The sequence below is a fragment of the Dermacentor andersoni genome, chromosome 6 (genome assembly GCF_023375885.2).
Source record: "Dermacentor andersoni chromosome 6, qqDerAnde1_hic_scaffold, whole genome shotgun sequence".
In the NCBI taxonomy this organism is placed as follows: Eukaryota; Metazoa; Arthropoda; class Arachnida; order Ixodida; family Ixodidae; genus Dermacentor; species Dermacentor andersoni.
Window position 1 is genome coordinate 52,452,933 of NC_092819.1, and position 23,914 is coordinate 52,476,846.

At 44.2% G+C, this 23,914-nt stretch overlaps 1 protein-coding gene across 1 annotated transcript; it reads left to right on the plus strand.

Annotated features, from left to right (window-relative positions):
- The first annotated feature begins 262 nt into the window (after window positions 1-262).
- LOC126522906 (uncharacterized) lies at window positions 263-23,843 on the plus strand. The gene is made up of 13 exons (XM_072288923.1): window positions 263-4,148; window positions 4,577-4,685; window positions 6,356-6,432; window positions 6,843-6,977; window positions 8,533-8,601; window positions 10,269-10,474; window positions 13,195-13,261; window positions 14,608-14,685; window positions 15,268-15,478; window positions 15,627-18,524; window positions 19,703-19,728; window positions 23,187-23,268; window positions 23,683-23,843. The coding sequence occupies exons 1-13, from the start codon at window positions 4,023-4,025 to the stop codon at window positions 23,841-23,843; spliced, it is 4,245 nt and encodes a 1,414-aa protein (XP_072145024.1). The 5' UTR covers window positions 263-4,022.
- Window positions 23,844-23,914: the final 71 nt, after the last annotated feature.

Consider the following 23,914-nt stretch of genomic DNA (forward strand, 5'->3'; position numbering starts at 1 on the left):
TCGTTGTCCTGTTCATTGAATTAACAACCAGAGCGGACATCGAGCGCCGTTCCCTTTCAACAGTGACAACTGTTATGGTTTCTTCACTGGCCCGGATACATCTCGAGTTGTCACAATAGAGTGTGCACATCACCTGAAACTAAAGCCACAGCGACTTAAAACACCACTTTGCAACTTGATCATAGCTGTCTGTAAGGTGCACCAAGGACTCAGTTTTTTTTGTGTGTGTGTGTGATCAATTTGAAGCCTCCATCAATAATGACATCACATGGATAGCTTTAATAACCTCTCAAACTATAACTTACAAGAAGCATGTTTGCACTTCAGGAATTTTGTTGATACTCGCGATGCATTAATTTACACTTAAAAGCAGCGGACAACAGGAACATATAAAATACGTAACACTCTTGCTGGTGTTCTGCACATTTTGCAGCTCGTATTTTGATGCGTCAAGCAACACAGTTATACCGACCAGCCTAGCGTGGCAGCATTCATGTGTTGCTCTACCCTCTCTGTTCTGCTTGACGATCAACACTGGAGCAGCAGCTGCAGTGTGCGACTATATACAGCAGTATGCCGACTTGAGGTTTCCTATGTGTCTTTTTTTCTTGCTGGTTAGGTGAAGGTCTAAACTGTCTAAGCCCTGTAAAATACACTGGCGACTGCCGGGGTGCCCTAAACAAATTACCACAATGCTTGTTTCTAGTTTTCAGTACCCAGAGTGGATATGTCGTGATACATAGGCTTGTCTTCTATGTCTGGCATGTCAAGAACAACCGAGTATTAATATATCTCTCGTTTTTCACACTTTGACATGTCATCCTTTTCCGTGGGAGAAGTGTAGAGTTCCTAGGACTGGAAAAATGTGCCGGTGCTCCTTTAATGTTGCTCGTCTAGTGGCATGCAAAACTGGGCTGATGCAATGCCAAATGTTGGGCCACATTGGCCGTGCATAGAACAATGTCAACCCAACATTGGGCCAGTTTACTGCGCTATTTGATTCAATGACAACGGCTCAATAGCCATTGAAACTACATTATGCCAGACTGTACTTTCTCCCTCGTTGTACATGGAAAGCAGCAGGGGTGTACTGTAGCCTCTCATTGAGGCAGGGAACACAAGAACTTCAAACTTGTTTACAGCTTTACTTGCACAAACATATTTCACAGTTACAACAGTGGAACACGAGTATCTCTACTATCAGTGTAATGAAAAGTATGAACACAAGAACTCATGCCCCGCACTAACAGGACAGCCATTTCTGGCAACTGCGCGAGCCTGTTTTCAAGACCAAGGTGAATTTGGAAATCCACTCGTGGTTACCAAGATGCAAGCATTTAAACTTCATACTTATTTGGCTTCAGCACAAATGTTAGCCCTTGGACTAGTGGGTAGCCTGATGATAAACGATTATAAACTACATGAAGCATGTAGAATTTGCCTGTAACAGGCTACCTTTTTATAGTGGAAACAATTGGAAATTCGAAAGTGACATTCTTCCACGGTGCTGATGAGGTTCCACTGCAACATCGATGCATTGTGCCACAGATTTATGGAGATGCATTTCTCTGGACTCGTGCACACAGGATTTATGCTGAATGGATTCGACCATATTATTGCTGTGCTTCGATTTTGCTACTGGCACATTTGCGCCAATATTAATAATTACAAAGTCAATTAGCGAGACGTCCATAGACTAGTAGTTGCGCTACATTTGGCATGCAAGGAATGTTGGCCTCTTAAAAATATTCCACTTGATGTGGCAGAACTGTGCTAATGGAGATTTTTGATGTCTATTCCAAAAGAAACAATTTGCTTGGTATAAACGGACAAATGCCCCCTCAATTCTGAAAACTATGACCACGCTATTTCACATTTGTACTGCACCGAGGTTTCAGTGCTACGCCTGATAAGACTGCAAACGGAACCTCCGATTTACTGTACATATAATTAATGCAACACGCAAGGAAAACGACAAAAGGCAATGTTACACGGCAGCAAGATTTATACTCGGCCTGCAAAAATTAACGCAAATTTTCAACATTGATATTACTTAGATTAGTTCAGCTCTAGGATAATGAAATGGCCTAGAGAATTCAGATTTGGAACGTAAAATATGACAGCTACGTGCCAGTTCGGTATTATTGCAGTCACATGCTCCTTTTATATGACCACTGAAACCAAAGGCGTTAGGCTCGGAGCCATGCCTCCAGCAAGGATGCAGAAATTGCGCCTCCTTGCTCTACGCAACCAGTTTCTTTCATGGCTCGCGGATTTCAATAATTTTTTATTTCAATGGTCACTGAATGCGAGCTTGTAACCGTAGTCACTCCCAATTCCGCAATCGTGTCCGTGGGGCCAGGTGCCCATCGCTCTTGTGTCGTTACTTCTTAAACTGGTAATAGTACTTCTAGAATACGATATGATTGCACAAACACGTTACCGGACCTGTACGGCTCTACACATTTACTGAACTCTAAGCAAAAACAAACAAATAAAAAGTGAAAGAAAAGAAAACGTCGTAAAAGGAACAATACCAATAAAATAAATCACAGTATCAAACTATGCGCAGTTAACCACAACAGTTGGGGACGGCTTTAAGGAGCTCGTCGTTGGAATGAGTGAGCTTCGTATGTCTGGGACGCTCAAACACAAATCTCACACGCGAAATAAATAATGTGAGAGCAATATAAGTACCTAGGAAGCACAAAAAAAAAAAAAAGAAAGAAAGAAAGAGACTCGTGGGGACACCATGATGAACTTTGGCGCGGAACGCGCCAGCTGGACGAGAAGTTGTGTGTGTGTGTGTGTGTCAGTCGACTTGATTGTCGGTCGTGTGTGTTCACTGCAGCAACTCTTCGTCGGTTTCGTTTTCGGCTAGCGCCGACCTCCTGTAGCCAGCCTGACCGTTCATCCGCACTACACCCGCCGTACGGGTCTCCACGTCGATGGTAGCGGGAGAGCTTTCGTTGTCGTCATCGTCCTCCTCTTCGTCGGTGGAGACGTCGACGAGGCACTGGCTCTCAGTCACACGTTCGCCGTTCTGGCTGAGCTTGACGTAGCGAAAGCTTTTGGCACCATCCGCGCCCATGGCTCGCGCTTTCCTCAGGAGGTAGATTGATATGAAGAGCACTCCCAACGCGCCCAGCACTGCTAGCACGACCAGTAGTGCATTTTTCATCGTCGCCCTTCAATAAACGCGCGCGGGAGCGGCGGCGGAGGCGGCTACAGCTCACATTTTTTACGCCACGTCCGCTTGCCTGGACAGAGTGAGTCACAAGGACGAACACATGGTCACTCGAGAATGTTGCTGCTTCCTGAACGGGAACGATACCACAGCCTTCCAATGCAGCACTTGACAAATCGCGAACCGAGTGTCTACAGCCAATGCCTACAGTAAACACCAAATGTGCAAATAACAAAAAAACAAGAAAATGACCAAGGTTGGTCGACTATGTTCAGCTTATTGCGCGTAATTGCGTGCTGGCATAGTGCCGCATAGTGAAGAAGGCAGCACACTCACTCACTATCTTATTAGCTTTCCTTCAGACCATTTTTAAAATCGTTATAAAATGTTTGTAGCTTTGTAAGAAAGCAATGCATTTCAGCCAGACTGACCCTACGTCAGGGCGTCACGCTGTGCACGGAATGAAAGAACCGGATGTCGGACACGATTGAATGCAGCGGCATCGGCATTGTCAAGCGGCTTTCTGCTAAAAAAATGTAAAAAGTTTGCGTGCTTTCGCTAGTTGTTTTGCGGCCGAGAATATTTTCACTCCTACTGCTTCCTAATGCGTTGAAGGACGTTGTGTACTACGCTTGTTTAGAGTTCATCGAGACGTATGTAGAAGCCGCTGACCTATTTTTTGTCTCGTGTATGAGTGCGTTGTGCGTCAGTGAGGCTGCTCTCAGCCTGCTGTGCTCGCATGGCTTTGTCCACGGGCGTCTGTATTTATTTGTAACATTTTGCTCATTCATCGGTGCTTTGTACGCGTAATTCGGCCCCACTCGATCCCGCTCACATGTTTTCGTGTCAGCCAAACTGCGTCATGCCTCTTAAAGTCGTGCTAAAGAATTTCCTCAACCACTTTGAAACTTTAGAGGCGCGCAAGAAACTAGGGGACGACCTTTTCGAAGCCGAGTTTCAGGTACGTGCGCTGTTTTCTTTCGCTTCCTGTGCTGTGTCAAGGCTTTCCGTGGAATAAGTTGCACGAATAATTTGTACGGATTATACTAGATTGAATTGTGGGCCCGGAAATAAGGTCGTTGACTGTTTGTTACTAAAATAGCGCCTTGCCCCAATTTTTTGTTTCATTCGGGATACGGCGCGACGCCGCCGTCTGGGTTGCAGTTTCTTCCTCCTTTTTGAATGCATGTAAAACTGGGTTTACGCTCGTAACTTTTTGCCCTGTTTCGGGATGCAAGAAACACTGCTTTACGTGTGCCGATCGCTTTCAGTTTATAGCTAACGTGATGTTGTGTATCCTACGTCATAAAGTGAACCGCAGCTACTATTGTGCGCTGTTATGGGGAATACAACGTCACAAAATCAAGCCTTTGTTTACTTACATTTCAGAGTTTAAAGGAACTTACAGAACGCCTCAAGCATGATCCCGAATATGCTTGCAACGAAGGGGAGAAGGAAGTCAACCGAAAGAAGAACAGATACAAAGATATTCTACCGTGTAAGCATGTCGCTCTTCGCTTGAAATATATATTCTCTCTAGCAAGTTACGACATCGAGCTCTACTTGAATAGGAGGCGAGAAACTCGACACCGCATTGCAAAGGTTTGCTTTTATGTCTCGGAGCTAGCAGACACAAAAATTCTACTTGAAGTTGATGCGTTGAGAGAGCTCAAATGACGTGATGGCAGAAAAAAAGGTTGAACAGCACAGCGTGCCAAATTGCCCTGCCTGTTTTGTCCTTCTGCTTCTGCCATTCGTGCTGAAATTGAGCTATACCAATGTGACGCACTTCTGATTTGTTGTGTAAGATTCTAGCACATGTGTAGATTCCAAAGTTTAATCGCGCTCTTTCTCACTTGAGCCAAATTGTAATTTGACACTGCCCATTGTGAGTTGTAGTTGCAAAGTGCTTGTTTCTTTATTGCTTTTGTACAGTGGATGATTTTTTCCTTTATGCTATGAAACTTGTGCATTTAACAGCAAATTCGTTTGTTCAGCGGCAGCCCTTAGGACATTAAACGGGGCTGATGGTGTGCTTGTAGCCAGAAGATTTGAGAAATGGTTGCGATACTTGTGGCTGTTCACTTACATCACATTTTCCTGTTTGTCACCTTTAGTTATGTTATATTCTGTCGCATGGGAGTGACGACAAGCGTGCAGAGTGTGTCAATAAACTGTAAACAATTTATCGGGCGAATTTGTACCCTCTAAACTAAAGCTCAGTGGCGACTTCTGCGATATTTACAAAATGCATGGCAAAGCCTAAACAGGACAGAAAAAGTGCAGTCAGCAAAAATCGAGGGATGGTCGTTTGCTGCATGTGGCTGCTTTTATACATGTGTTGTCAAATCTTCCACAATGCACTCGCAATGACATTCCAGGAAATGCCACAAACGTAGATGAGCATACCTACAAACTACACTTGGCTTGTTTTTCTGGAAAGAACGACTGTGTTCAAGAACTAGATGGCAATATATTGCATTTGCATGCGACAGCAGACATGTGATAGTTAGGCTGCACAGCAAGAGCATATGATTGGGACTGCGAATGAAACTTTCAGAGGTTTTGTGTACTGGAATCAAGTGGATGTTTTTCAGCTACTGCTTCGTGTATTCTCAATGCATCAATACAATGTCTACAGTGAAAAATAGAAGGTACGACTGCTGTTTAGATAAATGAAGTTATTTTTTGTTTTCCTTAGTGTTTAAAGCAACACCATCATTTTAAAAATTGCTTGGACATTAATTTATAACTTTTCTCTCATCATTTTTGTTTGCGTGAAACTTGGGTAACTTTCACTACATTTTTGAAACGGGCAGTGCCAGAAAGTTGTACGTCGATAAAACATGCTAATGATCGTGCTATCTTAACTATGTTCAATTCTTAGGTGCAGTTACTTATGTAACATCTACCATAACACGCCATTGGAAGATATGGGCTTGTTCGTTAATCGTATCAAAGGCGAGTTGTAGCGTGAAAACCATTTCAATGACCATTCTCTATTGCCATTTGCGCTGCAGTTTTCTGTGGCAATGGAAGAATGGGAATGTTGTGCTGTATGTTTATGTTCTTTGTGTGCCTTGGTGGCTCCTTGCTATATAACTCGCTATCTGAAGCCACACTGGAGGTAATTAGCAGGTATTGGTGCTCATTATGCTTTTATTACAGATGACCTGTCGAGGGTTATTCTATCCGAGTATCCTGGAGTGCCCGGTTCCGACTACATTAATGCCAACCTAATTAAGGTATGTGAATCGTAAAAAAAAAAAAAAAAAGTGAAGTCTGACTAGGGGAGCACCTTTGTTAAGGAGAACAATTGAAACAGCATAATGCAGGCCAGATAAGGAAAATTTAATAGGATATTTGCCAAGCTGCTTCCGGCAGCTTTTAGCCCAGGAGGATGTTTCTAGTGTATACTAGAAGAATAAATAAAGTTGAAGTAATCTTTTTCTTCTTGTTTGGTTCCACATGACAATGTTTGCCACTGCTTTAAGTAAACCACTTTGTTGTTTGTCTGGGGCTCTGTGTCCATGTAGTCCATTCTCTGGCCTGTGTTGCGTTTGATTCATTCTGCACAACAGTTCAGAATTTACTTTTTGTTTTTCCAACAAAGCAGCGTTTTCTGGAAGTTGAGTTCCTTTTACTATCAAAACAGGGTGCGAGCGGTTCCAGAGCCTACATAGCATCCCAAGGGCCACTGCCGACGACGGTCATGGACTTTTGGAGGATGATCTGGGAGTGTGAGGTGCAAGTCATCATCATGGCTTGTAATGAAAAGGAATCTGGGAAGGTATACGCACTGTTTCTTTTTGTTTCTTCTTCAACATTTACAAAAGGCATGGTGAAACCTAAACAAGAGAGTATACACACTAAGATGGAAACTTAAAGTGATCACCAGAGGTCGAACGAGAGATATTTCTAGAGGCACAGTTTCGAGAGACCCTGACAAGAAGAATAAAAAAAAAAAATGATGGGGTTTTACGTACCATAGCCACGATCTGATTACGAGGCATGGCGTAATGAAGGGCTCCAGATGAATTATGACCAGCTGGGTATATTTAACATGCACCCAATGCATGGTACACAAGCATTTTTGCGTTTTTCCCCCATTGAAGTATGAGCCTTGTAGGCAGGATTTGATACCACAACCTCGTGCCTACCAGCGCAATGCCATAGCTGCTAAGCCACCACGGCAGGTGACACTGACAAAGACAGCCCCTTGTCTAAATGTTGGCTCTGTGAGACAAGCCCTGTTGAACTACTGTCGATCATGGCAAAACTTACACGTACTCACAATCCAGTACTGAGCTGCAATAATTTAACGATTCTGTTCCAATGGCATTCCTTCTTGCGCTTTGTCAGTAGTCCGAGCGACACTTCACCAAGATTATCGGAGCGATTGGCCAGCCATGAACGATGGGTGATAAGCAAGGAATAGGGTCGAGCAAAAGGAATCCTTACATTATACTGGCCCTACCTCCAGGGAGCAGCATGAGAACTGTTACAGGCAGCAAAGACACCATCCCAAGTTTGCGTCAGTTTGGGTAACTGAAAGTGACGCACTACGTGGAATGACATCTATGCATTTTGAAATTGTTGGCCTGTTAACGCAATATTGATGAAGCACTCTCCTGTCTTATGATTTCGTATTTTTATTGGTGTTTTTTGGACGATTTCTTCACCTCAAGTGAACATTTAGACCAAGAAAGCTCTAGCGAGTCGCGTTCAGAGCTCCAACTTGATAATCATTGGTAGGAAGGTTTAGAGCCTCCAACGAGCTTTCTCATGCGGACGTGGCTCTGCAAAAATGTTTTGCCACGGGGGCCTCTGGAAGTTCCTTTCCACACCACAGCAGCAATAATGGGTTGCATGAAGTATAATGTTCTGTTACAAGAAATATAGCCCTTCATATAGCATTTCTGTGGCCTTACCTATCTGCAACCTAAAAACATTAGAAAAAAAGATTTCACTGTAAAAGACAATAGAAATAACAAACGAAGGCATATTGTACTGGTGAAAGCTGTTCCGAATGAATCAGTCATAAAAAAATTTGAAAATTTTCGTGGTTTTCTAAAAAAGGAAAAAAAAAAGTTGGCACTGAAAGGTCCAGCTGTGTGATATCAAAATTAGCTCCCATCTATTGATTTGTTCTTATTCTTGCTTCCCATGTTGCTTACCTCATCCTTGTACTTTCCCTATGTTGCAATGCCCTTCAAGGGCCTTTAGGGGTATTGTGCAAAAAATAAAAATAATGAATAAAAACTGTGACCGACTAAAAAAAAAAAACTTTTTTCAGACGGACTATAATGTCTGACCAGCTTTTCACACTCCTTTTTTTTTTCCAGTATAAGTGTGAACGATACTGGCCCAACGAAGGAGAGAAGAAACAGTATGGCAATATCACGGTTGAGTTGGTGAGTAATCAAATCAATGAAATCCTATTGTTGCACTGCATCTTACTGTATATATTTGTGTAAGACCCTTGGTTATTCTTCTTAAATCAAGCCATGGTGCAGGCCTTAGATGAGTCGGGTTTACGTCTCTCTGTTAACATAGCAGACTGCGCCATGACTGCTATGCAGAACATGCAAACATTAACGACCCACTGAGTTTTCTTTCATTTATCATTCTTTGTATCTCTTGCTTCATCTTTTGTGCTGCAATGTGTTGATGTGAGTTTCTTTTGGTGAAACGGTTCTTTTTTTTTTTCTTTGCTAAGTTCTTCAGCTTGAAATTCAGAGATATGGGTCTTGCATTAGGATGGGCCTGGGCCTTGCACGAGTAAACATGGCATGCCCTCAGCAGTTTACATTAGTGGTGTTAAAAATCATGGTTGACTTCAAATGGAAAAGCTACGTTTGCACTGTGCACAGAAATAAAGCTATTGATTCATTTTATTCAGTGACGGTGATAGTTGTCAGTGCAGTGTGGCTTTCACAGCAGGAAACATCCTTAAAGCATTTTCGCCTTATGGCCAGGGAGGCTCACATAATTAAGTTGCAGCAGAATTTTTTTATGTGGTATTGCCCTCTTATTTGTCGGTCAACTATTAACTGCAGTTTGACTCTCTCTAGTGATTTCATTTTTTTATTCAACCTGAAATGGCACCTCTGAAATAAATTAATTTCTTTGAACACGTGGCTCTTTTTCAATGAAAGAATTTACGCTGCAGCAGCTAAGCTTGACTTCATGTTTACAGTGGTGTTCTTTGAGTGCTCAACATGTGATTAAGAAGTGTCTCGCAAGTAGAAAAAGGCATCTGAATATATGCGCTAATTCTACCAAGCCTGCGTGCTATGCATCAGTGTAAAGTCTTTCAAACTTTTCAATCTTTCAAACTTTCAAATATTTCCTGACAATGGTGGATCTCTGACAGTTGTTGTTACTTTTTCCAAAGGTACAGCTTCAAACCAGAAGCAACCACTGCTTCCCCCTCAGGCCAAATTTTACAGAGGCGTCACTACACAGCATGTTCAGTTTCCGATACACAGTACACTCCGATTGATATATTCATAGAAAAAGAAAAGAAACAGAGAGAGAACGATCATTCTGGAAAATGCGTCTCTTGCTTGATTGCACTGTTGCTGCGCCAGAAGGATCCTTTTCATTCTTCACCAAAGTGCACCTTCCGCAGTGGCTCAGTGGGTAAGGCGTTCTTCTGCCGAGTGCAAGGTCATGGGTTCGACTTCTGGCAGCCACGGTCACACTCTGGTGGAAGTGGACTGCAACAGCATTTGTGCACCGCGCTTTGGCTGCACGTCAAAGAGCTCTGCATGGCCAAAATAAATCCAGATCCCTCCCTCATAGTGTCATCTCTCACAGTCCGTCTGCTGTTCTCGGATTTTAAACTCAATCAATCAGACAATCAACTGGTGAGCCTTGCAATGAGCCCTCAGTCAACTAACCAAATAATCACTCTCATTCAGTCTGATAAGCAAACAACCTATCACTCAATCAATCAATCAGTTGGTTTATCAATCAGCCAAGTACTCGCTTAGCCTTGATCAGCCAGTCTTTCAATCACCGACTCTCAGTGGATCAACGCCCGAGTTCAGCAGGTGCGCCCTTGCTCGCGATGCAGGTCAAATGGAAACAGGTCTGCCCAGACTTCTTGCTTCGCACGCTGCGGGCTCGCTGCGGCACTGAAGAGCGCACCCTGTGCCAGTTCCATTACTGGTCGTGGCCTGACCATGGTGTTCCGACCTCTGTGGGCCCCATTGTGGACCTGGTTCGGCTGGTGCGAGACTGCCAGGCCTCGGAAGCCTTACCTGTGCTCGTTCATTGCAGGTGTGTGGATAACATTGAGACGGTGGCTGCGTAGTGCAAACACATTTTTCACCATGCTCACAATGTGTGTGTGTTTGTGGCGTATTATACCCATGCCAGTTGTCCTCGCCGTATTATATTTTGCTGTGCACAGACTTGAAGTAGCTTTGAATCTGTTTTATTTTTCCCAGGGCAACTTTCTTTCCTCTGGGCAACTTTTTTTTCCCTGTGGCATGGATGTTTATTTAAATAAAAGCATTGAGACCATCCTCAATTACAAATTGCAGCACTGTTATAGTGAATATATCGTCCATGAGCCAATGCGTATACAGTCAAACCTCGTTATAACGAAACAAGATACTTAAACCTCGATATAACGAACTTCAATATAACGAAATTCTCGTTATAACGAAGTATGTCCGTAGAACACCAGGTATTTAGAACATATAACGAAGTGCGTTTGTATGTGATTTCAATATTAAAAATTTCACTGCCGCCGCAAGGGAATCCAGAGGCAACAAATGGAAGCTTCCGCGGACGCACATGGTCAAATGATTGAATTACAAGCGGCTGCTTGCAAACGCACCTCTCGAATCACGCGCCACGCGACAGGTGCGACCGCCGAAGTGGAGCCAAATGTTCTGTATAAAGTCCAAGTGCGATAAGATCCTATCGCACCCCACGCACTGTGTTCTTTAGCGCAAGCGAAAATCTGCGAGGGTGAGACAAGAAAAATGGTGGCTTGATAAGATCCTATCGCGCCCCACGCACTGTGTTCTTTAGCGCGAGCGAAAATCTGCGAGGGTGAGACAAGAAAAATGGTGGCTTCACAAGTGCCACCTTCCCGCACGAGCAAAGCGAAAGAGGGAGCTCATGGTAACGTGATCCAGCGCGCGTGGGGGGCAGCGGGGCCGAGAGGGGTAAGTTGGTGCATGTCTCGGCTGTGACTGTAAGCGCGGCTGATCGCACAAGCAGCCGCACATCCTGCTTTAGAGGTAATCTGCTGCATGTGCAAAGAGTGGGCGTGCCGGCGCGGCGTGGTATCATGTAAGCTGTCTTCTTGCGCGTTTAGCATTGTAGGTTGCGTAATCTCGAGTTTCAGTGTCCCGTTGGAGCAAGAGGCAGACAAACCATTTGCTTCTTGCCGCCGGCACTTTTCATGATAGTGCCATCCAATGTGGGCGACGCTAGCAGCCGCGGGGGCGGAGTGCATGCGAAAGCATGGCTGGCTTCGCTTATTTCGTACCGCCAATGTGAAGATATCGTCGACGTGGCGTGAAACCATATCATTTGTCGCTGACCCCTGAATTCATCAAAATGAATTGTTTTCTCATTCAAATTTCTTTTTTCGATTGTCTGATAATTCGGGTAGTTCTGCAGTCCCTTTATGCAAGAAAACTCGATCGGCGACTGTACTTGTTGGCATAAAAAGTTCAATTTCAATACAACGAAATTTCGATATAACAAAGCAAGTTGCCGTATTTAGCAACTTCGTTATATCGAGGTTTAACTGTGTAACGAAATAATGGATACAACAAAGTAAGTGAAATTCCCCTTGGAACCCCCACAGAGATTCATAGTGCAGTATGGACAGTAATGAACACAACGAATTAATTATTGCTGCCCCTTCACCTTCATTATAACTATGTTTTCCTGTATAACTGTTTCTGCCATCTGTAGCTTGGCATCTCCAAGAGTTCTCTCTAGAGTATCCCTAATTTTGGCCTGAGCAACAACAGGTGGTGAATTTCCACTGTAGAAGCTGGAGTGGCAGACTTTAGACAGCTCATCGGGTGTTCAAGTGTTGAACCCCACGCCCAGGCGACAAAAAGTGCAAGGGCTGCCCCTCTGTGTGGTGTATAATCATTGCAATAACACTGCTAAGATGCAACACACAGGAACACGGACATGTAAACATGAAAAGAAAACGGACCTTTCTGGTGTTCAGAAAAAGACTCCCTCTGCCCGAGAAAGACTATGGGGAAGCTTTGAGTCAGATGCCAAGGCCAGGCACATCTTGTTGGTGGCCTTGGTCTTTCACTGGTAGTTTCACATATTGTGCCTGGTCTTGGTATTTCGCTAGTATTTATATCTTTTGGGGCACATGCCATAGAAAACTTCTGGCGGTTGATTTCAGTGTGAATAATATACTAAAAAAATCTCCAGAAGAAAAAGAAAAGATAGACCATTGAACCTATTGCTTGACACACTAAGCATTTACAACCGTAGTTGCTGAGAACTATGGCTAGTGATTGTCTTTGTCTTTGTGGCAGTACTGGCTTAGAAAAATTCAGTGACATCGGCATATTAAGGGCATGGTATGAACTGCAAAGCAATCTCTATGGGTAATAATCGGGACCCGTATTCTGGTTTCAGTCCCATTTTATTATCGTCATGGTTTGGTGCTGTGATGCAATGGGTACTTACTAGGGACCAACAGTCACTCATGGTACTGTAACCAGCAGGGCCTGTGCAAGAAATGAGTGATTTTCAGTAACCCCAGTACCAGAAGAAGTGGGCGTCGATAAATGTAGTATAATTCTAATGTCTGTGCCAGAAGTCAGTGTGCTTGTTTTAAACAAACACCACGCTGAACAATAAACTATATGGGCACCATTGGTGTCGCCATAAAACTGTCCTGGACGCACTTTGATATGTGCTTGGCGGTTGGTAATGACCCACCGAAGTGGCTAATGCACTTTAATGTATTGCTAATTCTTTCCTTGACGTCTTCTTCCCAGTGCCGGATGTGGAAGGACAGGAACTATTTGTGCCATTGACTACGTCTGGGGTTTAATGAGAGTTGGGGTGAGTGCTTGTCAAAAATGATTTTTCTGGCATCTGCCAACGCCTTGCCCAGTGTCTTTAGCACCACAGAGCCGATCGCTCTTTTGTTCCACATTGTGGTGCTAAGTTGTGTATTGAAGAATGCCTTGGCAGCATTCTGTTTACAACATCCCCTTGAAGCACTGTGTGTGTCCGCAATGGGATATGACAAGGTAGCGGCTCAGAACTGTAAACGCTGGCGAAATTAATGCTTCAGAATGTGCGCTGCATGCGTCTCACAACACTACTCTTAGTTGTGTGCAGAAAAATCGTCTAATATGCACATAGTGTGTGATTGCCGGTGGAGTCTGCGTGCGATTTTATGGAAAGTTTTATATCAATTCGGAGCATAGCTCGTGACGTTCCGATTCATTTCTTCTTGTCGTGTTATCTGTTGTCAATGTTGGCTGAGGGGTTGACGCACCACTACAGCTGTAGAGTTGCTGGGCCATGTCATCCTGCTGCTAATCACAAGTCCACACGATCGAGTCCCGATAGCGCAGCTGCATTCTGGTGTCGGCAGGATGCAAAAATGTGCATTAAAGGGGTACCAAAAAGAAACGCTCATTAAATTTAGATTGATAAAGTAGTCTTTCAAAATTATTTTTGTTAATTTCACTGTAGAAGATTTATTACTGGATAAGAAAAATTAAGCTTCCATTTTCTGAATTTCATGCCAAAACCCCTAATGCCGGTATGTCAGTGTGATGTCATGTACTTCAACGTATTACATTGTAATAGGGCCATTGCATCCCAGTAAAAGTCCTTAAAACTTCCTAAATTGAGTCTATGGCTTCCTTAAGAACGCACTGTAGTCCACCTTTACTGATAAAGCATTTACTAGGCCCGAGCAGATGGCTGTCAATATGCATCACGGCGAGTTAGTGCGGGAACTTCAAAATGGTGTCGCCACCTGCCTCTCATTCTTGCGTCTTTTATAGCTTACGAAGCCTCCTCATTATGGCCAGAATAGCTTTTTTTTTCTTTTTTGGTATTGTAGAAAGGTACTAATACAGCTCCAATTATTTTTCTCTTTATTGTAAACCACAGGTTGCCACAATTAATCCATAGCCCTCCTCTACAATGCTTCTTATAGCCTGCTGTGCAGTTTGGGATGTCAAGTTAGATTAATCAAAGCCAGCTTAAATATTTCGTCTGAGTCGGGTGCACAGCAAGCATGCATGCATGGCTGCCACATATATCATTAACACATGTAATTTTATGCTAAATTATTAAAGTGAAAGAGCACTTTTTTAACCTGTTGATAGCGTTGAACGAGTTTGTGTTTGAAGCTTGTTGACCAATATTGTGACCCCTTAATTTTTCAGAAATTGACCGATTCCTTCAGCTTGTACCAGATAATCCGAGAGATGCGAATGCAGAGGATTGCCATGGTACAGACCAAGGTGTGTGGAAGCTACACCTTTTTTTTTTTTTTTCAGTTTCTTAATGCCCATGACGTTTGTGTAAAATGTACAGACAGAATGTTTTGTCAAGTTTATTTTGATTGCTGCTCGTGTACTTAACGTGTACCAGCCGCTTCTGACCAGAGCAAGTGAATGATATTGTCTCACCTATGTGAGTATGTAATGTCTCGTACTAATATTTCCATAAGAAGCCACGCACGAGCAAAATTTAAAGCAGAGCTCTAATCCTAGCTGTAACCAAATGCAGATCTTTTTTTTTGTGTGTGTGTGCTAGTCACTGTGGAGCATTAGAAATATTGTCATACATGGTAGTGGCTATATGATGAGTACCATGAAACTTGTGAACAGCACTCTGTGTTTTTTAGTGTAAGCTATTTGTTCAAGTGTATATGGCATGAAAGTACGAACGAACAACTAATCACTTAAACCTGGTGCTTTAATTTCAGTTGGATTCTCATAAGTAAAATGCACCTTGCAGTTCAGGCTGGATGCCTCATGCACACTGATGCTACAGGCACAAGCAAGAGCTTACAGTCCATCACTCCCTTCTTTGTGTTCTAGGAGCAGTATGTGCTGGTTCATCGCGTAGTGGCCGCCCTCTTTGAGCAGCAGCTGAGGATAATAGATAGCCACACTTATGAAAACCTTGACGAGGACGGTGAACCACTTCTGGGGTCTGGCGAAAACATCCAAAGCAATGACAAAATCTACGAAAACCTTGATGACCTTGGTCTGGAAAACAGGAGCGAAGAAAAGGAAAATGCCGAAAATGGCAAGTTCTTTCACCTCTTAGGTGGGGCGGCTGAAATTGAAATGGTATGGCTCGGCTTGACAGTGCATTTACAAATCCATGTCAACATTAGCGCAAATTCTTCCTGTGTACCCTTGACTGCTGAGTGCGATTTGATTAGTCATGCCAGCTTCTCTGATTGCATTGTTTGTTGCCTTTACAGATGAGAAGTGCGATAAAGAAAAAGAAGTGACTGCTGGCGGTGAAGAGTCAAAGGCTGCACCATCTCAAGAACCCGCGCCCGTGTTGACTGGCACCGAGGATGCTTCCCAGAGGCAGGCTCGAGCCAACCGTTCCATGTCGTGGAGTCCCGAGCCCAACTCCGTGGCGACGTCATCTTCCGCGCTGTCATCCTCTGATGCAAGGGGAGGTTCTCGTAGTTCAGTTATTACAGACGACGAAGATAGCCAGTCTTGCAAGGACGACCCCATGCAAACGAAAAAGAGCCTCAGCAAGAAAAAAACGGCTGATGAGCAAGGAAAGGCCTCAACTCTTAGCCGTGTTCGAAGCCTCTCCGCAACTAACGTATGCCTGGAGGGATCGCCTGGCAAGACAGAAGCAGCGGACAGCTCGGGAAAGATTGTTGGAAAGGCAACTGTCATCCGCCGTCCCAGCATAGCAAGGCTTAAAGCTCTCTTTGAGAAGTCTGACTCTGACGACATCAGCGGAGGAGAGACAAGCAGAAGGAGGCCTGTGTTTAGGAGCTACAGCCAGAGAGTCGCACCTCGACGGCCGTCAGTAGCACAAGTACCAGACGGCGTAGAAACGCCTTCTGCATCAAAGTTCAAGCCGCTGCTGTCGAAGCGTAAAAGCCTCGGTCCTTCAGCTCGAAAGGCAAAGGAGTTTCGAGACCAGGAGAAGAGCCAGAAGCAACTGGGAGCAAGTTTAGGCGCAGCTTCAAAGAAAGAGAACCAGACCAGCAAAGCTGAGCAGTCTGTGCCTGTGACCGTGACGACAACAAAGGTCTTGACTACACCCATGCAGATGGTGAGCTCATCGAGCGAAGCAGCCGCAATTCCGCAGAACCTTGCAACAAGCTGGTATGGGGACAGCAGCGAAGTGTGGGAGAAGAACGTTCTGTACAAGTCCTTCAGCAGCTCCAACCTTGCCAGTCTCAACTCGCACAATAGTAACAACGCACCAGGCTCGAAACCACTCTCGGAAACCTCGAGGAACTCATTCTCCAGCAGCATTTCATCCAAACTGGGTCAGAAATGTGATTTGCCGCCGCAGCTACCGACAAAGAAGCGAACAGTGCAGACCCTGTATGCGCCTATTCCGTTTTACGCTGTCAACACAGCGAGGAAGTCTCAGACGCTCCCTGCCTTGGCAAGCGGCGCTGATGGCGTGCAGCCCCAGAAGGTCGAATCTCGAGGTAGCAGCATTTACGATTTCCTCCCACGGAAGGATGACAATGCACCTCCCAGGCTTCCGCCGAAGACAAAGCTGACAAAGCCACAACTGCGCGTCGTCCCAATATCGGCTCTGAACAACACTTACGTAAATGTTTCAGACATGGTTTTGGCAAGAAATGAACTTATGTCTCGCTTGTCTGACGGCCGTTACATGAACGTAAGCCTCGAAGCAAAGGAGAACATGAATCGGATTGAAAACGTGATAAGGCAGCATCCTCGAGGAGCCATTATTGATCTCACGTCGCGGAAGTCGTTCAACGATCGCATTGCTTCCGGCTCCATTTCTAAGTATGAGCAGGTATGGGATGGAAAGACATTTGTGAAGAGAGACCTGAACAGCAACGAAGTGGAGGCAGGAAAAGGCACGGTTGCTGGCCGCCCTGTCAAGATTGAAGAGGACTCTCGTCTCGTTGCACGAAGAGATGGTTGTGAAAGCGGCGCAGCTATGGACGACTCTGTCTCTGCCAACAAGGAGAAGTCGGCTACTCTTCCGTCCGCTTTCCGAACGCATGCCAACCAGAAAGAGTTGCCACGGCAGAATGCGAGGCAAGACCCGTTAGTTGTGTCTTCATCAGACATGGACACTTCAGACATCTACACAACGCATGACGAACGATCAGGCACGGAGTATGACACCCTCTTCGCAGAATCGAGCGATGCTACAGAGACCGATGCGCCGTGTGAGAAAGATGCAAGATGGAAAGGCTTTTTAGCTCTCCAGCCTGGACGTGCACAGTCGGTGCCTTTGCACATGGCAAAGAACATGTCAGGTTCACATGGCGATCAGCAACACATAATTAGGATACCTGATACGGAAGTAAAGCGCCCGCTGCCACCCTACGAGACCATCTACCCGGTGCAACCTGGCTTTATTGGCAGCGGGGGCAGAGCCCACTACTTCACCAGCAACCCGCCTCCAAAGCCACCACGTACTTACGGCTACTGGGGCACCAAGTATGAAACCGGGCGTGCTGGCAATGCAACCGTCGGTTCCCCGAAAAAAACATCTGAAAGTATTTACCAAGTACCACCTCAACCCAGAACAACGCCGCACATGATATCTAGGCCACTACATCGGCTGCCACCTTCCTGTGACCCGATGGCCCAATCAACGTCATCAGTGCCAAATTTTGGTTCGGTTCCCTTTGCTCCCGTGTACCATCCACGCCAAGGCGTGTCTGCCATTAGAAGCCCAGATTACGAAAATGTGTATGCCTGTCGCTCTGCCTTGGCAGATGCACAAGCTGCAACGAGGCAGCAAGGGACACGTATTGTAAAGCACCACTCCGAGTACCGTCCCCAGATCAGGGTTCCACAGCAGGAGTCCACCGAAGTTTTGAAAACGGGCAATTCCATGCCTGCTGCTAAGCTTCCCCTACAGCACTCGTTCTCAGATGCCAGCATCTATGAAGCGGTTCGCGGTTCGCTATCCCATCAGCAGGAGGAGCAGCAGAGACTGGCTGAAATTCAAGCACAGTACGCAGTTGTAGTTAAACCGAAAAAATCGGGACTGCAAAAGAGCAAAACTGTGGTCTCTGAAAGTGCACTCCTTGGACCGTCAGGACCGTCCGCACCCCCGCGATGCCGGCGTCAGCCACAGCCAGATTCTACTGGTGAGTTCAGGTGTCCAGCAATTTGAAACGGGGAAAGTCCTGAAATTGTCAGAGAAATTTTAATCACCTGGAGAAAGTGCGGAGTTATTGGGGGAGGACTAGGAAAAACAAGAGGAAAAGCTAGCAAAAAATAAGAGAGAGGAGGACTAGGAAAAACTGTATTGATTAAAAAAAAATTATGGGGTTTAACGTGCCAAAACCACTTTCTGATTATGAGGCACGCCGTAGTGGAGGACTCCGGAAATTTCGACCATCTGGGGTTCTTTAACGTGCATCTAAATCTAAGTACACGGGTGTTTTCGCATTTCGCCCCCATCGAAATGCGGCCGCCGCGGCTGGGATTCGATCCCACGACCTCGTGCTCAGCAGCCCAACACCATAGCCACTGAGCAACCACGGCAGGTCTGTATTGATTAATCAAAGGAAGGGAGGAGGGGAATAAGGAAAAGGGTAGGGTTGGAGGGAAGCGGCTGGGTGGGTCTCCACTTAGGAAAAGAGAAACACCACATTGGGTGTTGGGCTGCTGAGCACGAGGTCGCCGGATCGAATCCCGGCCACGACGGCCGCATTTCGATGGGGGCGAAATGCGAAAACACCTGTGTGCTTAGATAAGGTGCACGTTAAAGAACCCCAGGTGGTCGAAATTTCCGGAGTCCTCCACTACGGCGTGCCTCATAATCAGAAAGTGGTTTTGGCACGTAAAACCCCATAATTTTTTCACCACATTGGGAAAAACAATCGGTTGAAAAAGCACACGTAATGGTGTACGTCAGGTTCCCCTCAGAGTGCGATTTAAGTCTGACATCTGTCGTCTAACATATTACACTTCTGTTACAAATATCAAGTGCTCAGTAGGAAGATGCTCATTGCATAGCCTTCTCCTCGCTCCCATTGTTATAATCTATAAATGTGGTGATTTCGCACCTTGATAAAGAGCACCTCTTTGAGTTTGCCACAATTTCATTAACGGAAGTTTTGCTCAAACAGTAAATAATAGTTGGAGGAAACCTGGAAAGATTGGCAAATTTGGAAGAAGGTGATTTGCTGAGCAAATGGTAACGAGGCTTTGGCATTGGCATATACTTATAAGCTCTAACACGGGTCAATGCAGTGATTTTAAGTACACAATATATTTAGCTATGCAATATGTGAACCTACATTTTTCTTTTTCATTTCAGATTCCTCAGATGGTGCCGGCTGCAAGGTAAGCTTTCAACAAGTGAACTTTGTGGCAACTTGTGGAACAATTGTGGCAGAACTGTGATAGCCAGACACCATTATAGGCAAATGCCTATTTATTTCCATGCGTCTGGTCCGCACCCTTTTGTTGTAGAAGCATGAAATGTGAGTTAAGAAGTCATTTAGCACTCATTCTATAGTGCCTATAAATGCCTATTTTGGTTTTTTGTATCTATTAATGCCCATTCCACTCTTTTGTGCCTACATTTGCCTATTTTTGCTCTTAGATCCTCAATATGCCTTTTTGGGGAGCCCATTATTTCTAAAGCACATTGTTTTTTCCACAAGACCTAGCAGCGTTGGCAGATGCTGTTGTGCTTGTGGCAATGTGATCTAGCTAATAAGAGCTTGCGTCGTAACGTTTACTGGTCTTTTGAGGGTCTCTCACCATCTGCCCACACTAGTCAGCACGGGCTGAGAAAAAAAATGAAGATCACAAAAGGTATGTTCCTTCGACAGTGGGCGCTACTTTGCATGTTACACTGACGGCAAGGATTTAGAGAGAAAAATGCACAGCTTGCTGAGAAATGTGTACTGTTGGCCGTATGTAGCTTGGAAGGAGTGGCAACTGTAGATTACGATGTGCGTATCTTGAGCGGATGCTTGCAAAGTTCTCTGCGAGCATTACGGACTGTATAGTTACGCGATACCATTTTTCTCGTGGCTCTTCTCTTTTGTGGTTCTGCAGAGAAGACCAGCCTATAGTGGTTCACTTAAAGCAGTGAGCTCTGCTATTCGCCCCGCTCTGCTTGGTTAAGTAAGTTTGTGGAAGGGGATACGCACCGCTGTGCTCCAGCGTGCAATAATAAAATGTTTTTTTTTGAAAACTGCGAGGAATAAAGTCATAGCTACATAGAAAAATGCAGTTGCCAAAGAGTTTTGTTCGTGAAACTTGACAAAGCTACCACAACATCACACAAGTTTAATGCATTCCATGTGTATTGCAGCAGCTGTCGAAAAAGCTCGTGCAAAATTTCAGTTGTGTATAAAGAAGGACGAGAGCGTGATGCCCTCAAAAATACGGAAATAGGAAAAAACGCTCCATTCACCTCTGTCGAAATGGTCTGCTTGTTTTCATCCTGTGGAAGCTTATTGTGAGTGAGAAGAGGCACATTGTTGAACTTCAAAACCAATAGATGATAAAAATTTTTTACTGTGATAGGTTCCTAATAGATTTGTAGATGTACAGTGTTTGGCGCTTCTTTTCTTACTGAAACATTTGTTGACTTCAATTCATGGAACACCAGTTTTAGCTTCTGTCATTAACCATTTAGCTGCTTTCCTGGTATATCTTGTGTTTTTCGTGCTTGCACCACTTGATGCGTCATTGTAAGCAGGAAAGTTTGGCTATCAAATGGCTACACTATCTGCTCATTGAGCCTGAACAGATGTAATAAACATGTGGGTTGACAAAAATGTGACTTCTCAAGTGCCCGGCAAACACTTGGGAACGGATGGCTTGCACAATGAAATTGACGTGTGATAACTGGACCCTACTTCAGGTTTTTTACCATAAAAATTGTCAATAACCATTCAGTACAGACAACAGTTGCAGTTTGTGAACAACTTATAGTGCCTATTTCATCCCCTATGGTTCCTAAAATGAGACATTAGGTGCCTCTTTTAGGTTCCTAAATCCTGCATTTTTAGTGCCTAAAGATCTGGCCTCTAGTGATGAATCCCAACTCATTGATGATTCCCAGCTCATTTATGATTGTCATGTTAACACAAATGTCTTAAAATTTTTGATTTCCATACAGTTAGGCTTAGACTGGAACAACTTCCAAGTACCTACAAATACAGTCACTGAGTAATATTTTAAGGCCGAACTTTTTGGACTCATTTATTATACAGGCCTATACACGTGTGGCAGCAACATCAACTGATAGAACCAATGTAAAACCGAATCCAAATCTTCTGCAGTTGTTTCGTGAATATTGCCTTATTAAACTTCATAAACAGTTCTGTTTGTCTGTAAAAGGGCGAAATTGGCATACACCCAAATTGTAGAACGAAGCTACAAAAGAAACCTGTACGGGTTTCTCAGAAGGATTTTTCCCTTTCATGTACTTTCCTCCACCTTGCAGGCTTCCGCAGAACTGATTTGATGCTGAACTGATGCTTGTCTGTGACACAAATAATTGTTGCTGTGACTATAGGGTGTCCAACATAACTTGAGCCAAACTTTAAAAACATGGAAATAACACATAGCTGGACAGAGCCAAGCTAATGTTGTTTGCCGTTGCTTGGAGATATTCAGATTATGTTTTGCATTCCACCTAATTACACAATTAGTCTTAATTAATCAACTTCTTAAATATTATTATCAGATCAAAGGTGTCGATGAGAATATTGTAGAGCAACATGAAAAACTGCCGCTACAACTTTCTGTTGCCTAATACATGCTACATAGCAGCGTTTTTCCAAGCACGAGAGAAGCTCGCAATTACATACAAAGTGCCTCGAGCGGCCAGTCGCGTGGCAATTTTTCGTGTATTCATGGGCTTATTTCATGCTTGGGAAAACACTTTTATGTAGCACATATTGAGCAACAGAAAGCTGTATGCGGAGTTTTTGATGTTGCTCTACAATTTTCTCATTGCACTTTTCATCTAACTATAATGTTTGCGAAGTTGATTAATTAAGAATAAATATGTACTTAGCTGGAATGCACAAAAAAATAATAATCTGAGTATCTCCAAGCGATGGCAAACAACATTATCTTGGTTCTGTCCAGCTACTTGGCATTTGCATACTTTTAAAGCTTGGCTCAAGTTACATGGGACATCAGGTACAGTACAGGGTGTCCTGTTTACAGCATCCCTACAGAACATAAGTCTGAATCTGTAATGAACAACAAGCATATTAAATAATGAAATGATTATTATTATTTTTTATCGCATTTTATATTGTTCGCATCCCACAATAGTGTTTTTTAAACTCTAAGACTGGCAGGTCTGCATGTATAAATGGTTCTCCAGCTAAAAGGCACAAAAGACCTCCACACCTAGCACAAATGTTAGTTTAAGACATTAAAATTGATCACTATTCTTGCAGAAAATAGCTATCACATTCCATGCCGTACAATACATCATGGAATGTAGTGTATTTACTTGAATGCCATGCTCCATGATTTATTGTACTTGTGCTGGACTGTGTGCTGGCCTGTGTGTACGAAAAGGGAATGGAATCTGGTTCTTGGAGAGAGAGGAAGGAGAAAGGCACAGAAGTTAACCAAAATGGAAAAAATTCATATTGCTGCCCTATGCTGGGGTAGGAGGAGGGAAGTAGAGAAGCATGGTTCTGAGATCAAAATATGGCATGGCAGAACAGGAATTTCAGTTGCTTTTGAAGATTGGTTTACTTGGTTTGATTGGTATTGGTTTAGTTGGTTTACTTGGTGTCACCCTTGGCTTTTTCCAGCTGGAGAAACAAAGCGTTCCTGATGATGTTGCACAGGTCCATGTGAAACCGAGCAAGAAAGGAGCAAGTTCTGGAAGCAAAAGTAAGCTTGCATCGTTTTCAGTGCTCATTGAAACCAAAGAATGGGCTGTCCACTGAAACTCTCTTTCGGAAGACCCTGCTTTGTGCATTTTTCTGTCGCAAGGCGTTACACCTGGGCTGCTTAATTACCATTTAAGTACGCTGAAGTCAATGCAAATGCGCTTGCAGCATACTGCCGAACGACCATGAAGGATTGTTTTCTGCCACACCTCTTCATCAGTGAGACGAGTGCTTTCCCTAATTAAGCTTTCAACGCTAATCCGTGTTTAACTCGGCAACTAGTACTATAATCTCAAATGCCACTTATGAGATCTTGTACAGTGTTATTTGACGTGTACTGCATGATATTTGATCGGGTTCTTATCATCAAGGTTTTCCGAGAGGTTCTTACACTCTCTCATGATGCATGACACAGACCAGTCCAAGGAAGGAACCTCAAGTGGCAGCGAGGGCAGCGGCTTTATCTCGGGCACGCTGAGCAAGGCTTTTGGGAGGCTGAACCCTTTTTACAAGGTAAGAATGGCTAGCCAGCCAGTGTTTGTCTTGTTTCCAAGCCTTGCTGCGCAGCGTGGGTAACAGCTGGTCTATTAGCATTACAGAATGGGTATCAAACAAGGAAAGGGAAGCCCAATTGCAGGCTTCAGGGT

What these genes read in the sequence shown, in the direction of transcription:
- LOC126522906 (XM_072288923.1), top strand. Translation starts at nt 4,023, where the DNA reads ATGTTTTCGTGTCAGCCAAACTGCGTCATGCCTCTTAAAGTCGTGCTA. An exon ending in TTAATGCCAACCTAATTAAG is followed by an intron (nt 6,433 to 6,842) that starts GTATGTGAATCG and finishes CTATCAAAACAG; the next exon opens with GGTGCGAGCGGTTCCAGAGC. An exon ending in AAAGGAAAATGCCGAAAATG is followed by an intron (nt 15,479 to 15,626) that starts GCAAGTTCTTTC and finishes TAGTCATGCCAG; the next exon opens with CTTCTCTGATTGCATTGTTT.